General features: G+C 43.2%; 1 protein-coding gene across 2 annotated transcripts in view; it reads right to left on the minus strand.

Moving 5' to 3' along the window:
* Window positions 1-15585, minus strand: part of Ldah (lipid droplet associated hydrolase) — a 74906-nt gene extending 59321 nt beyond the window's left edge. Inside the window, exons 1-2 of one of the 2 annotated variants that reach the window (XM_028867605.1) lie at window positions 15500-15585; window positions 5297-5452 (exon numbers count right to left, since the gene is read on the minus strand). In XM_028867605.1, coding sequence (XP_028723438.1) covers window positions 5297-5450 — 154 coding nt within the window. In that variant the 5' untranslated portion in view covers window positions 5451-5452; window positions 15500-15585. Of the gene's footprint in view, window positions 1-5296; window positions 5453-8169; window positions 8374-15499 lie in introns of those variants that run through there. The other variant, XM_037198135.1, reaches the window with a different exon arrangement.
* Window positions 15586-15590: the final 5 nt, after the last annotated feature.

Below are 15590 nucleotides of genomic sequence, written 5' to 3' on the forward strand. Positions count from 1 at the left end.
AACAAGGAATGGATTGCACCTCCCTCCATCTGCAGCAACCCTACAAACTGTTCTCCCCACCTCCTCACCACACAGGAAACCCTGGGGTTCTCCGCCTTTCAAATCTCTTCAGTAGAGGCCTCACTCCTGATTCTCTAACATTTCACACACCTCAATGGTAGCAATTTTTTTTTTCAGCATACTCGGAAGAAATGAATGAATAAAATGAATAGTGGCAGGTGAGGGGTTCAGTGGGCTATCTTCCTTCATCAACTGTTGACATTACTCACTCCGCCCACTCCGACCTATCAACTTCTCAGTCACTCACATATCCCCTGACAAACTGGATCCTTAGCTGACAGTCCTCTTGTTATGCACATCTTAAGAGATTTCAAAACCCAGCTGAATTGCGTCACCACCTCTGCCCCACAATTCAGCCCAGTTATCAAATCCAAAGAACTTATCTACATTACGTTTAAGCAACAAATGCCCATAACGTGACCTGACGTGCAGGCCATGGTTGCCCGGAGGGCCTTTTCTGGTGACTGTGCCTCCGCCAGATTTTCTGGATCAGAAGTCGGTGATTGGACAGAGGAACACTGTGTTCTCAGGCGCTATCCCTCATGGAGACACTAAGTGTAAGAACTTCAAGCTTAGGTCCTTTCACCAGTCAGAAACAACTAACACCCAGAGCACCCCAACTCAGAGATGAATAATCTCCAGATGAATCTTGGGTCCTTTTACACCTCACTTACAATAATACATCTGCTAGTCTATCATGAAGCTGCTGACAAATTCGTAAACTTCCTCTTGGAAGCTCATTCCTTTCATTCAGCATACCTGCCATTCTATCTACTGTCCCCTCACCCTCTACGAACATCACCCTCAGAAAACGACTTTGACCCCTAACAGCAGACAGCCATGGGGGCGGGGCAGAGATTATTTCACTCTCCTCTTAAATCCTTTCACACCTGTCCACTTTTGCTGCCAAACTTACTTACTTCCTCTTTCCTTCCTTCCTTCCTTCCTCCCTCCCTCCCTCCCTCCCATCCTTCCTTCCTTCCTTCCTTCCTTCCGTCCTTCCTGTTGCAGGACTACACCTTGCCTCCAGTCCAGGATTACTAGTCTAGTTATTTTCTATACCCCTTCACCACCAAATCTCAGCTACAAAGAGTAGCACCAGCTAGCCTACTACAACTTCAAAGTCTCATTCACTACCGGCAGAGTATGTCCATTTTTTCATTTTAATACACGCTCCCAGACCGACTTTCAAGAAGCATGTTAATGCCCAGAAGATTATAAATTTGTTTCCGGAGAAGGTTAAGCCAAAGAGAGATACCAGCTGAGCGTGAAGTCCCGAACAGAAGAGTAAGCCCAGCTGAGCGTGAAGTCCACACTGAGTAGAGTAAGTCCAGCTGAACACTGGATTTCTCAGCTTCTTTCCCTGCTGAGCTCTGAACATCAGCAGACAGGCTCTTCTTACTCTTTACATAGGAACATGGAAGAAGATTCCTTCCCAGAAAACAGAATAATTGAAGGAAGAGCTACAGATCCTGAAAACCACAGACTCCTAATGAAATGCTCGGTTATACTCAATACCCCACAGTGAGGCTTGCCCAGGGAGCCCAATCATTCTTCTTAGCCCAGGTCTGCTGTGAGCTAAGCATAGGTTGTCATGGATATTGGGAATCACTACATTTCCTAGTCCTAGGAAAACGGCAGTAGCTGATCAATCTAGGCATATGGACAAACCCTACCTCTGTGTGTAATAGTGCCCATCAGTTTTCCCCATCTTCATCTTGAAAATGGGTGGAGAGTAAAATCTTTGAGGGGAAAAAAAAAATCTACCAGCGAAAACAAGCAGAAAAAGGAAGAGAGTGAAAACCTAACAAATGCAAAAAGCCAAAGGAAATGATACTGTCCCCATGAACCCAGAGACCATATGAAGAGGAGGAAAGGAGCTTAGAATCCATGTCTATGAAGCTAGGCGTGGGGCTAGATGTGTAGCACTCGGGAGGATTGTGAGTTTGAAGCCATCATAAGTTACACACCAAACCAAAGGCTTAGTGGTCGTGCTTGACAATCATACAAGGTCTTAGGCATAAGAGTTTTTGTATTAAAAGAGCCCCCTAAAACCCAAATGCAATGTACGAAATGCCAGCCATACTTCACTGAAAAATTTCAAACTCTTAGAACAAAATGAAAAAGTCTTGCCGGGCGTTGGTGGCACACGCCTTTAATCCCAGCACTCGGGAGGCAGAGCCAGGCGGATCTCTGTGAGTTCGAGGCCAGCCTGTGCTACCAAGTGAGTCCCAGGAAAGGCGCAAAGCTACACAGAGAAACCCTGTCTCGAAAAACCAAAAAAAAAAAAGAAAAAAAAAGTCTCAAAGATGTGAACTGTGAGGAAACTTCACATATTAAAGATAAGAGATCAGAATGACACCAGAATTTCTCATAAGCAACTCCAAACCCCGGTGGGGGGTGGGGGGAGGACGGTGGTGGCGCACACCTTTAATCCCAGCACTTGGTAAGCAGAAGCAGGAGGATCCCTGTGAGTTCTGGGACAGACAGGGCTACACAGTGAAACCCCATCTCGAAAAACCAAAATTAATTAATTAATAATTTTTAAAAAAGGGCGGGTAGGGGATTATTGGCTCTGAATTCCAGGGAAAAATTATTTCCAAGCTGCAAGTCTAAGAGGGTGTCTCTTTTTCTTCCGTTTTCAGTGGTGGGATCAAACCCAAGACCTTGCACATACTCAGCCCACCATGCCACACCCCCAGTCTTACAAAACCTATGATAGGCTGCATTATTTACAAGGTCACTCCTCCTGCACTTGTCATGGGATCTAGGAAACAGGATCTAAGCTGGCAGATAGGAAGAGGAATTCGAAGGAGCGCAGTCGAGGAGGAGCCTGGAACACAGACAGTGCAGACCGGACGCGAAGGACCGCACACTCGGGGCCACAGCCCCTAGAGCAAGAAACCATCCCTCCAATGTGGCCCAGGGACTGCTTTTCACTTGTAGAGACGTGTTAGGTTAAAGAAGTGACTGTGGCAGAGAGAAACTAAGAGGAAGGACAGACAGACATGACCTCAGTGAAAGGAAGCAACGATGAAAAAGGAGGGAAATGCAGTCAAAATATACTGCAGGCTGCAAAGATACAATACAGTCACTACGCAGTACTGCCTCATGCCATCGCAAACGCACTAAACACAGATCTGATTAAAAACTGAAAAATACAACGGGTTGGAAGGAGGGATGTCTGACTGTGTACGGAAGAGGGAAAATGTACTCTTTATCTGGGTGGAAGTGAGCAGATGACATCTAATAGAACAATAAATAGAAATTAAGTATTTAATTTAGAAATGTGGGCCAACACCTAGCACAAGTTGGCTACCACAAATTGGACTCAGTTATTAAAAAGGGGAGGACCTGAAGTTAGGAGGGCATGGGGAGGTGAGAAACAGTTCTGGGAGCTGTTGGAGGAGGATATGATCAAAATGCATTGTATAAAATTCTCAAGGAATTAATAAAAATATTACGTTTTTTAAAAGTAATATGGGGTCAGTGAAATGTCTCAGTGGGTAGAATTGCTTGCATTAAGCCTGACAACCTGAGTTTAATTCCTGGGACCCATGTAATAGAAGGAAAGAGATGACTCTTCCAAGCTGCCCTCTGACCTCCACATGGGTGATATTAGTCCTGAAGTCCACCCCACCCTGTTGCAGGATCTGTGTACACTATGTGAAGGTGTGTTGCTGTGATTGGTGTAATAAAAAGCTGAATGGCCAATAGCTAGGCAGGAGGTATAGGTGGGATTTCCAGGGAGAAAAAGGAAGAGGAGGAGGAATCTAGGTGTGTGGGAGACTCCAGGAGACACGGAGAGGACACAGGAGGTACAAGATGGAAGGGAGGTAATGCCGTGTGATGGAACATAGATTACTATAAATTACTGTAAGTTAGAAGAGCCAGTTAGGAACAAGCCTAAGCTAGGCCTGAGCTTTCGTAATTAATAAGAAGTCTCCGGGTCATTATTTGGGAGCTGGCTGGCAGGACAGAAAAAGGCTCGTTATACCTGCCCCCCCCATAAATGTAACACAAGAACAAAAGGAAATATGAACTAAATGCCAAGAGCACACCAATGTTAGAAGTATTCCTGAGGAATTGTTAGAGCTAAAATAGCTAATTTTAAAGATCAGTTAAATGGTTTCTTTTCTCTCTTAATAAATAACAAAATAATCTCTTAATAAATAACAAAATAAGCCGGGCAGTGGTGGCGCACACCTTTAATCCCAGTACTCGGGAGACAGAGGCAGGCAGATCTTTGTGAGTTCGAGGCCAGCCTGGTCTACAGAGCAAGATCCAGGAAAGGTGCAAAGCTACGAAGAGAAACCCTGTCTCAAAAAAACAAAAAACAAAACAAACAAACAATAAATAACAAAATAAATACTGCGAAAGCAAATGAAGGAAAGGCAAAAGGTACCCTGGATAGGAAAACAGTGAGCAAGGATGAACCCTAGATGTGAAGGTGTTCTGCAAACAGGAAAACAGAGAAAAAGTCCACGGAGGCAGAGGACAGACAGGTTCAGCTGCGGAAGAACCTGCTTTATGTGAAGATAACATTGCAGACCAGAAGGGCAAAGACAGAACCACCCATCTAAAGAATGGTGCGAGCCACTTAATGGCCACCTAAGGAGAGAGCGAGAAACAGATGTCGTCCAGCCTGAAGGATTCTCAACGGAACAGTGAAAGAAATAGAGCTGTTTTTATAATCTTAAAGGAAAAGGCCGTTTTGACCAGTTTCATAATGGTGAATATTTCTGTCCAACCCAATAAATGCAGAAATAAAGCCAAAGACACACCGACAGTGAGTCTCGCTATGCGTGCCAGGCAGAACACAATTTCAAAGTTCATTGCCTGCGACCAACCAGGTATCTCTGACAGCGACAGAGAAAAGTCACAAATGGCCAGGAAGAAAATCCCAGAATAAAAACTCCCTATTAAACAGATACTCATCTTAAAATAAGGTGGGGGGGACGTTGTTAAAAATTTAAACTTTGATACAGCTGTAAGTATAAAAACATTTACGAGGGAAATTGCAAAACTGTGCATGTGGAACCTTCTGCGTAAGACAAAGCCTCTCTGTATAACAGGTCATATGAAGGATATCAATGTAAAGGAAACTAAACCACGCTCTCAGGGTAGTAACTCTGCTTGTTATGAGTTGTCATTTAATCTCCCTCCGGTTCTCCACAGTTTACCAACAGTCATTCTAAAATCAGAGTCTTTGAGGATCTGTGACTTCTCGACTTACCTGGAATAATGAAGATAAGCAGTTTTGGCCTGGTGACACTTTGTGTATCAAAGAGGTTAGTCCAGGGCCCACATTTTAATATCTGGGTTTCAACTCCACCACAGAGAAAGAATTCCTCATGCACAGGGATTTCTTCCTGAACTTCCGAGGCCATCTCTAAATAAAGGGGGGGGGGGGGAGAAACAAAATAAAGATGAGCAAAAAGCAGGAGGAGCCCGCCCTGCCGAGCTGCAGTCTCAGGCCTCAGCAGGGGGAGGGATGAGTTCAAGGTTAGCATCTCTAGCTACACAGAGTTTGAGGCTAGAGTGGATTACAGGAGACCCTGCCTCACCCTCCCTCGTCCCCCACATAGGCAGTAAAAATAGACAACCTGAACCAAAGACAGCACTAAAGAATAAAAAGGGGACATTTCAAAACCACCCAGAAGAGAAGCCACGGGGCATGTCAAAGATACAGACTATTCAGCTGTCTGCATTAAAGACTGAAAAGCAAATTCAATCACCATCAGGGGGTTTCCTGAGAATCAGCAGTCACGTGGTCAGGAACGGGAAAGAGACAAGCAGGAATCACAGTCAGGTGCTCTCCCCCTGTGGCTGTTCCAGCTGGAAGCCACAGTGCCCTTGGATCACTCTCCCCTCCCCTAGTCTGGAGTTCTCTGATAGCCCAGTGCCTCACCTGGGACCTGCCCTCTCTCTACCTTCACCTGGCAGTGGTTGGGGGGAGGCTCATCTTTCCCAGGACGGGGAGCCACTGGGCTCCTCTATGCTCATTCTAGCCACCCTCTTCTGTCCAAATTCTGTAAGCACACTGTTTTGTGTGACTATGCCATTGAATTATAAAAGAGGGAGGCAGAGACTACCCAGGACATGAGGCAGCGGCATGCATGATTGTCTGAATAACCTCGTACGTACAAACTGGTGACCCTGAAATATTTAAGTAACTGACACACACACACCCCATCCCTGCCTTTGCCTTCCTTGTGCTGGGCACCAGGTCTCAAGATTTCAAAACTCTGTCCTTCCGGCCCCTTCATGCCCCACCCCCACCCCACCCCACCCCGCCCCAGGGTACCCTGTCCTTTCCTTACTGCCCACTTGTTTTCTGCCATCGCTGCTCACCATTTTATCCTCAAGGAGCTCTGGAACGCTTTCCTGCTGTGGTCAGTGACTGAATTCCTGCCCCTCACCTCCCAGTTCTAGCCCCACTCTTACCACTGCATTCACAGCTCTGGCCCTGGTCTCTGAAATGGTTTGCTTTTGTCAGGGGGGGCCATGCTGAGTTCTTGGTGGGGGTGGCTGGAGAGTGGCAGCTGGAGCTTCCTCAGCTTGCACTCCCCCCCACCCCACCCCTACCCCCCACCCCCACCCCCCGGTGCTGTTCAGGCTGCGAGACACCCCACCTGCAGCTGCTTTCCAACTGGAGAGGATTTTGTCACCAAACGACACGGAGCAAAAACTGGAGCTGCTTTTCACTGGCAGAACTGAGAACTCCGGGCATAGAGTGGTTAGGGGCCAAAGATGCAGCTAAACATCTAGCTGCCACAATAAAGCATCCAGTCCAAAAGGTCAAGGATGCCCAGAATGGAAAACACTGCGCTAGGGCTGGGTGTCTCCAGAGTGCCACTTACACCAGCAGTGGGCAAGGTCTCAATGCCTGTGCCCAGACAGACCATCTTAACGAAGACAAGTGCAATGAGGGTTAGGAGTCAGTGGAACGGGACATTCCGCACATCTGGAAAACCATCTGACTGCATGGGCCATGAGACAAGGGCAATGATGGTTAGGAGTCAGTGGGATGGGACATTCCACACATCTGGAAAACTACCTGACAGCATGGGCCAATACTTAGAAAAGGCAACCACTTTGCCTCATTTGAGGAATTAATTCTAAATAAACAAAAATCACAAAAATATGTCCGTAAGACTGATTGATGCAAGGAGTGCTGTTGATCACAGTCAAAGTGCTGAAGAGCCAAGTGGTCATGATGGAGTCACGCAAACTGGGACAGAGGACCGTACAGTCAGTTACAGGAGGACTCGATACTAGGGGGTGACAAACTACAGTTCTGGACACACACGCCCCACCGAGACAGCTTGGCTAATCTCCTTTAGCTTTCCCTTCCCCCTAAAATTTCTATGATTTCACTTCTCTAAGGATCTGCTGTCCCTTCATTCCCTTTCTCTGTGTTTACATTCCTTTTACTGTCGTTTTTGTGAATGTAGGCAGGAGGAAGAAATAAACACAAGTGTTTAAATTATCATGTTTAACCAAAAGTCTTGATTGATTTTTCTTAAGCAAGAATGCTTAGGAAAATGAAAAACCTTTAAGGGGTGGGAACCACTCTTGATACAAACTATGTCGACTAAATAAGTGCCTGTCACCTTTTTATACAGACCGATTTTAATTCACTAGTAAATGCCACTGTAGGCTCCTCCCCAGAACCATCGGAACACAGTAAGCGCATTTGTGAAGGGTTTCTGACATTTCCAATGCATCAGAGACAAAATTAGACGGAGGTTAATACAAAATGTTAAATTAGGACACTGACTGTGAAGCCACTGGCCACACTTAACATTTCACCAGAGGAAATCCAGTCACTAAACACTCCTGACTCTTAACTATCAATCCCAAGTAATGACACCTTGGGGCTTTGAGTAACTTCAAGATTTATGAGAGTTCAAGTAGATATGAAACTCAAGCACAGTCCATAAAAACCGGAAAACAAAACCACAACTGCAATTCTAAAGCACTTCAAGAACTAGAACTGGACTGAGAAGTGTGGCGTCCACACGCCTGTCCCCAAGGCACCTTCCACTCCCCTTCACTGATGCGTCTGAGTCTCACCAAGCAGTGAGGAAGGAAAGAAGATCTTACCTGACACCCCGCAGTAATTCAGTTCTGCAGGGACAGATTAACAAAAGACAGTGTGACGACAATTATATGTTGTTGAAGGGTGACAGTTCCACCCTCAGCCTTGCCTGCAGCCTATGAGCAGGCCTGGGTTAAATCAATTTGACAAGCACCAAGAGTCAGGCTGGATGACAACCAAGTGTGATGAGGACTTGTGCAATTTACAAAAACCTGTTTTTCTAAGTACAGGTGCTCATCTGTATTAATAATTTTTAAATTTTATGTAGCAACGTATTTTGTTCAATTTAATCTTATGTAAAACTAGGCAATATAGTATTGCATAAATAGGCATAACTAGGTAAAACAGAGAACCAGCATTGGATCAGTATAAATCTTAGAAGATGAAAACTACATTTTCATTATTCTTATTATAATATTTATAATGTGAATATATACACTATTTCTATTGCATGAAGCCAATGAGAACAGTAAAGCTGAAATGCTGAACAAAAGTATTCAAAGTAGATTTGTATGTGTATCTTATTCGGCTTCATATCCAAATGTCTGCTGGGTATTCTAGCTACTCAGAATCCCTACAATCGTGTAGGAACTGGCAAGGAGAACATCTAAAAAGCTTGGGGTAGACTGTCCCGAGAGCTTTCAATCACATTCAACATGAAACAGACAGCAGGGGAGGTTTTCAGATTTTCCCTTTTTCCTTGCTACGTGTGTGTCCTCACCTGTAGTGTGCTATGTGTGGAGGTCAGAGGTCAACTTTAGGTACCTTTGTCTACTGCTCTCAGGGACCTTCATATTCTCAGACGGGGGTCTCACTGAAGTGACTGGCTGCATCCTATCGGACCACTAGGGATGAAAGCTGGATATCAACAACCAGAGAAACAAGAGAAAACTTACAAACTCATGTAGCTGAACAATGCTTTACTGAATGAAAAATGAGACAAGGCAGAAGTAAAGAAAGAAAGGAATGTCTTTCTAGAATTCAATGAAAATGAATGCACAGCATACACGAATTTATGGGGCACAATGAAAGCTGCGCTAAAAGGGAAGTTCATAGCAATAAGTGCCTACATTTAAAAAAAAAGTGGCTCTTGTATAATATTAGAGGAACCAGCCTCAATATTATACATCCCAGGGGCTCAGGAGAGAGAACTACTAACGGTGAGGACTATTTTCAGGAAATAGAATCTCAGCACACCGAGTTCTATAGTCCACTTGCTTTAATTCCTCTGGCATAACATCCTTTATACACAGCTTCAGTTCTGTTCTCATGTCTAGCTCCTTTCTTGCCTAATTTCTCTCTGTATTTGTCTACTGTCCCATCTAGGTTCTATCTTAATTTCTTCATCTAGTTCTGTCTCTTCTAGGTTCTCATCTGTCTAGTTCTTTCCCCTATCAGCTCCTCTCACATCTCCTGTCTCATCTGGCTCTTCCTCATCTTCCATCTCGTTCCTCTAGTTCTCTCTTTTAGCCCTCCAATCTAGTTCTTCCCCATCTCATTTTGTTCCTCTCAAGTTCTTACCCATCTAGTTCTTCCATTCTCTTTTCTCTTCTCTCCCTTGTGCCCTGGAAGTCCCAGTATATAAAGGGAGGGTCCGAGCTAAATTGTGTAAAGCTATTACTTAACGTCCACCTCTCCTAGGTGGTGTCCCCTTGTGGAATTTACCATAAGTCAGGAGACTTGCATGTGGGCTGTTATCATTGTTAGTCCTTGGAAGTTGGGCACCCCCCTGGGCGGTGTCTCCTTGTGGAATTTAAGTCAGGAGACTTGCAGGTGAGCTGTTATCACTGTTAGTCCTCGGAAGTTGGGCACCCACCTGGGTGGTGTTTCCTGTAGTCCTTGAAAGTGGCTAAGGGAGATAATCTGATTCCAGAGAAAGCCTTTCCTCAGGCTGTTCTCCAAATACCTGGAATGTGTATGTCCAGAGAGTGATCATCCACACTGTTAGCCCTTCTTGGGAAAACTATGAAGGCACACATGATTTTCATAACAGAATACAGCCTATATATAACAAACCAAGTAACACCAAAAACTCCTTGGGATTTGGCTTCCTCTGGAGGAATTCCCTGATCCCTCCAGGTAGTGACTTTGCCATAACCAGCTGAGTTCTTATGATATATTCCTGCGGCCCTCAGCAAGTGGCGATCACAGACGATTTTAGCACAGAATTCTACCACAGTTTCAAAGAAGAGTTAATGCCAATACTCCTCAAATTATTCCACAAACTACAAACAGAAGGAACACAGAAGGCCTCATTTTATGAGGCCACAGTTACCTTGATACCCAAACCACATAAAGACTCAACAAAGAAAGAATTACAGGCCAATCTCCCTTATGAACACAGATGCAAAAATACTCAATAAAATACTTGTAAACCAAATCAAAGATCACATCAAAAGGATTATCCACCATGATCAAGTACGCTTCATCCCAGAAATGCAAGAATGGTTCAATATATGAAAATCAGTAAATACAACCCACCACATAAACAACTGAAAGAAAAAAAAAAACATGATCATCTCAATAGATGCAGAAAAGGCCTTTGACAAAATTCAACACCCATTCATGATAAAACTCCCGGAGACATTAGGGATACAAGTGATATACTTAAACATAATAAAGGCAATTTACAGCAAGCCTATAGCCAACATCAAATTAAACAGAGAGAAACTCAAAACAATTCCACTAAACTCAGGAATAAAACAAGATTATCCACTCTCTCCATATCTATTTAATAGAATACTTGAACTTTTAGATGAGCAGTAACAACTGAAGGAGATCAAAAGGATACAAATTAGAAAGGAAGGAATCAAAAGTATCATTATTTGCAGATGTGATTCCAAAGATTCAATTAGGGAACTCCTACAACTGATAAACTCTTTCAGCAAAGTGGCTGGATACAAGATTAACTCAAAAAAAAAAAAAAAGTAGCCCTCCTATATACAAATGCAGACTGAGAAAAAAATCAGGGAAATAACATCTTTCACAATAGCCTCAAGTAATATAAAATATCTTGGGGTAACTCTTACCAAGCAAGTGCAAGACTTGTATGATTAAAAACTTCAAGTCTTGCTGGGCATGGTGGAACACACCTTTAATTCTAGCACTTGAGAGGCTGGGACAGATGGATCTACCTGAGTTTGAAGCCAATCTGACCTACAAATCGAGTTCCAAGACATCCAGGGCTACAAAGAGAAACCCTGAAAACAAAACAAAAAAAAAGTCTTTGAAGAAAGAAATTGAGAAGATATTAGAAGATGGAAATATCTCTCATGCTCATGGATCGGTAGGATTAACATAGTATAAATGGCCATCATACCTCAAGCAATCTACGGGTTCAATGCAATCGCCATCAAAATTCCAACACAATTCTTTACAGATCTTGAAAAAAAGTCACTATTAATTTCATATAATAAACAAAAAACCCAAAACAACCAATACAATCCTGAACAATAAAGAAACTGTTGGAGGTATCGCTATCTCTGATTTCAAACTGTACCACAGAGCTATAGTAATAAAAGAAAAAAAAACGCATGGGATGAGCATAAAAACAGACACGTTGATCAGTGGAATCAAACTGAAGACCCAGACATAAATCCTCACACCTACAGTCCCATGATTTTTGATAAAGAAGCCAGAAATACACAACTGGAAAAAAGAAAGCATCTTCAACAAATGGTACTTGGTCAAACTGGATGTCTGCATGTAGAAGACAATAAAAAGGGAAAATGGGGTGGGCATCCAGCTATATAGGGACAGAAGTAAGGAAAAGATGGTTTTTCAAACAAACAACATACGCCAACTAGATATCAATATGGAAAATGAATGAACCATAAACCAGAGTGCCACATATAGCTTAAGATCAAAAGACAACAATAAAGCTTCCAGGAGACTCGTGTGTCCATTACAACATATCTCCTGACCTTTGGACAGTCAAAGGTTACTTAAGCAAGTTACAGTACACCTTAACCATAAAGGATACGAGTTTTAAAATGCATCCTTTAGATTAAGAACTACAGACATCAATAGACACTGACAGTGAGAGTATACTCAGGAAATAGAATAGGAAAAGATACACACGTGTGTACGGTTTTCTGGTTATAAGACTGTTGTTAGGATATTCTCCAGAAACAGGTTTGAATCTTGAACGCTACTCATGTGTCATTACGCATTTGTGTGTGTGTGTGTGTGTGTGTGTGTGTGTGTGTGTGTGTGTGTGTGTGTGTGTTTTGTGGACAGGTTTACAGTGATCTCCCACTCTGTGATTTTCTTTTCATTCTCTTAATCTCCCAGTACACTATCTATCTGAACATATAATTACTTTTTTGTGGGGACAGGAGTTGAATCCAGGACACTGCATATGTTAGGTGTTTGATCTATCACTGAGAGTACATCTTCAGTCCATATTTTTTTATAAAACCTGTGTGTAGTAGCTATACATACAAAATAGATTTCCTCAACATGCACATATTCAGAAAATGCAGAGAACATCTACTAAATCAGTAATATGGAGACAATCCAATTGAAATACAGGCAAAATATCTGAAGGGTGCTTTATAAAAGAGAATGGCCCAAAACAGATGGTTAATAACCATAAAGGCTTTCTAGAAGACTCAAAGATTACCAATAGGGAAAGTATTGTTTGAGTATGTTGGTGCATGCCCAGAATCCCAGAATTTAAAAATCTGAGGCAGGAATGTTGTGAGTCTGAGACCAGTCAGAGCTACATAACATAAAATTGTCTAAAAAACAAACAAACACCCCACACTGCCTCCAAAAAACAAACAAAAACTCAAGTATTGTGGCTCATGCCTATTCTCCTACCACTAGGAGGTAGAGGTAAGATCAGGAGTTCAAGGTCAGCCTGGATTACAGAAGAACCTGTCTCAAAAAAAAAAAAAAAAAACCTACAAAACAAAAAAAAAAACTCCACAAAGTATAATGCTGGTCACAAGAGACAGATTTGCAAATACACACACAAACACACACACACACACACACACACACACACACACACACACACACACACATACATTTAGATCAGGGTTGGGATTCTCCTACTCCAGACTATGAAGGCCTTGAATATCAGGTTAATGAGTTAGGGGAAACCAGTAATTCCAGACCAAGAGACATGCACTGACAGTTGTTACAGTTTAAAAAATAAAAACTTCCCAGGAAATACAGGGTACCCCATTTATTCTTGCTACATAGCACACCATCCTAACACTTAATACCTTTAGACAACATGTTATATCCTCACAGATTATGTGGGTTAGGAACTTTAAAAGGGTAGAGCGAAGTCAGTCTTTAGTAGGTTAACTAAGAAAACTCATCAGCTGGCTTTGACTTGTTCACTGGGACAGGAGTCATCAAGGAAGTAACTTTATTGCTAAGCTTGACAATGGGAACTCCAAAACAAAAACAGGCTGTTGTTTTGAAGACCTGAGTACATCATCCCTATGCTTTCTACGTGCTCCATTTTAATAGGGTATCTGCAGTGCAGGTAAGCTGATTTTCAAACCCAAGTGTCTCCTGAGGATGAGATAAAAGTTGTCTCACCTCTTAGGACCTCACCACATCAGTCATGTAGCATTAGTTCACAACACACTGATAAACATTTTGAACCTTTAAGAGACAAGTATACCATACCACACTTCAGAAAGTGACCTGACATTTTGCCAATGATGACCTTAGCAGTTTCTCCTATCTTCTAACACCCCAACTTCTTCCTCAAAGTAGTTTGGGAAAATGTTAAAGACATCAGGAACATAATAGTTTCCAAAACGAGAAAAGACTTGATTAAAATATTCTTACCAGAAAAAAGCAAACCATCACAAAAATGTGAACGCATACTAAAGTTTAGAAGCTACAAAAGAATGCTACAGAAGGGATTTAAAAATAACAATTAACAGCCGGGCGGTGGTGGTGCACGCCTTTAATCCCAGCACTTGGAAGGCAGAGCCAGGCGGATCTCTGTGAGTTCAAGGCCAGCCTGGGCTACCAAGTGAGTTCCAGGAAAAGGCGCAAAGCTACACAGAGAAACCCTGTCTCGAAAAACCAAAAAAAAAAAATTAACTTACGTAGTGGGATCAACTGCAGAGTGGACTGGACAAGAACCAGATCAGAGAACTTAGATAGATTCACAGAATTTACAAACTTGAATTAGTGGTAAATAAATAGTCTAAAAACTCAGCAGTGGCCCAGGAACTGCTACTACAATGACAACCTAAAACTCATACATCAGAGTTCCAGAGGAGAAAATCTGGGGCTAAAAGAGACATTCAAGGAAACAGTATCTGGGAACTTCCCAAGTTTGAGAAGGACATAAATCTACAGATTCAAGAAGCTGAGCCAACCTCAAGCTGGAGAAATTTACAGAAATACAAGGCATGCCAAAGATGCATTTTGAAATACTAAAAACAAAGAAAAAATCTTAAGATCAATCGGAGAGCAACAACATATTATCTGTGATGGTGAAAGTAATTCTCACTTGGATTTCTCAGGAGAAACCAGGAGAGACAGAAAGTCCTTTCAACTTTAGATGGAAAAAAAAAGCATTCAACAGACACCAAACACTCCTGCTTATGGTTCCAAAGTTTTCTTTTAAACAAATCGTTGTGACTAAAGATTAGAGATTTTTCTACTTTCAGGTCTGTTGGGTTCCATTCCCCACTCCAGCTATTAAGGACGTGCTTTTAAAACTAAAAGGGTAAGCCGGGGCAGAGCCAGGCGGATCTCTGTGAGTTCGAGGTCAGCCTGGGCTACCAAGTGAGTTCCAGGAAAGGCGCAAAGCTACACAGAGAAACCCTGTCTCAAAAAAAAAAAAAAAAAAACTAAAAGGGCAGAGAAGGATGGGTGGGTTCAAATGGCAGCCTCCAAGTTCTCCCACTGGTTAGCATATAGGACAGAGAGCAGACGATCAGTAATAACCTGAAAGGGATGAAATGAATTAGTGAATCATGAAAGAAGTGTCTCAACCTGTATTCTGAGCTGCGAGGGGAGGGGGAAAAACCCGCCAAAGGTGAAAGTTTGCAACTTGGGCAGGAAGAGTTAATGAAAAGCAGTGTGGACCTGAGATGCGTGGGCAGCCCCAGAGCAGACTCTGACTCATTTCTAGCAGGCTGGCTAACAAGGCTCAGCCTCATCCTTTCTCAGGGAACCTCTGGCGACCTTGCCGCAGGTGGGATGCTCGCTGTACCAAAGGGTTCCCCGCTGCCCAGCTCAGCGGCTCTGCACCCGGGGTGATGGCTGCTCCGTTATCCTGGCACCGCCCCGCGCAGCACGCCTCCCCTTCCTCAGGCAAAACCACCCACAGTGCGGTCCGCGGCAGCTCACCTGTCCACCTGCAAGGTGTACCGGGTTGCACTCAGAAGTCCTGGCAAAGCTTCACCAGAATCGGAAGTCCCCGCCCGGTCATGACGCCATA

Source organism: Peromyscus leucopus, chromosome 22, assembly GCF_004664715.2.
Source record: "Peromyscus leucopus breed LL Stock chromosome 22, UCI_PerLeu_2.1, whole genome shotgun sequence".
Lineage (NCBI taxonomy): Eukaryota > Metazoa > Chordata > Mammalia > Rodentia > Cricetidae > Peromyscus > Peromyscus leucopus.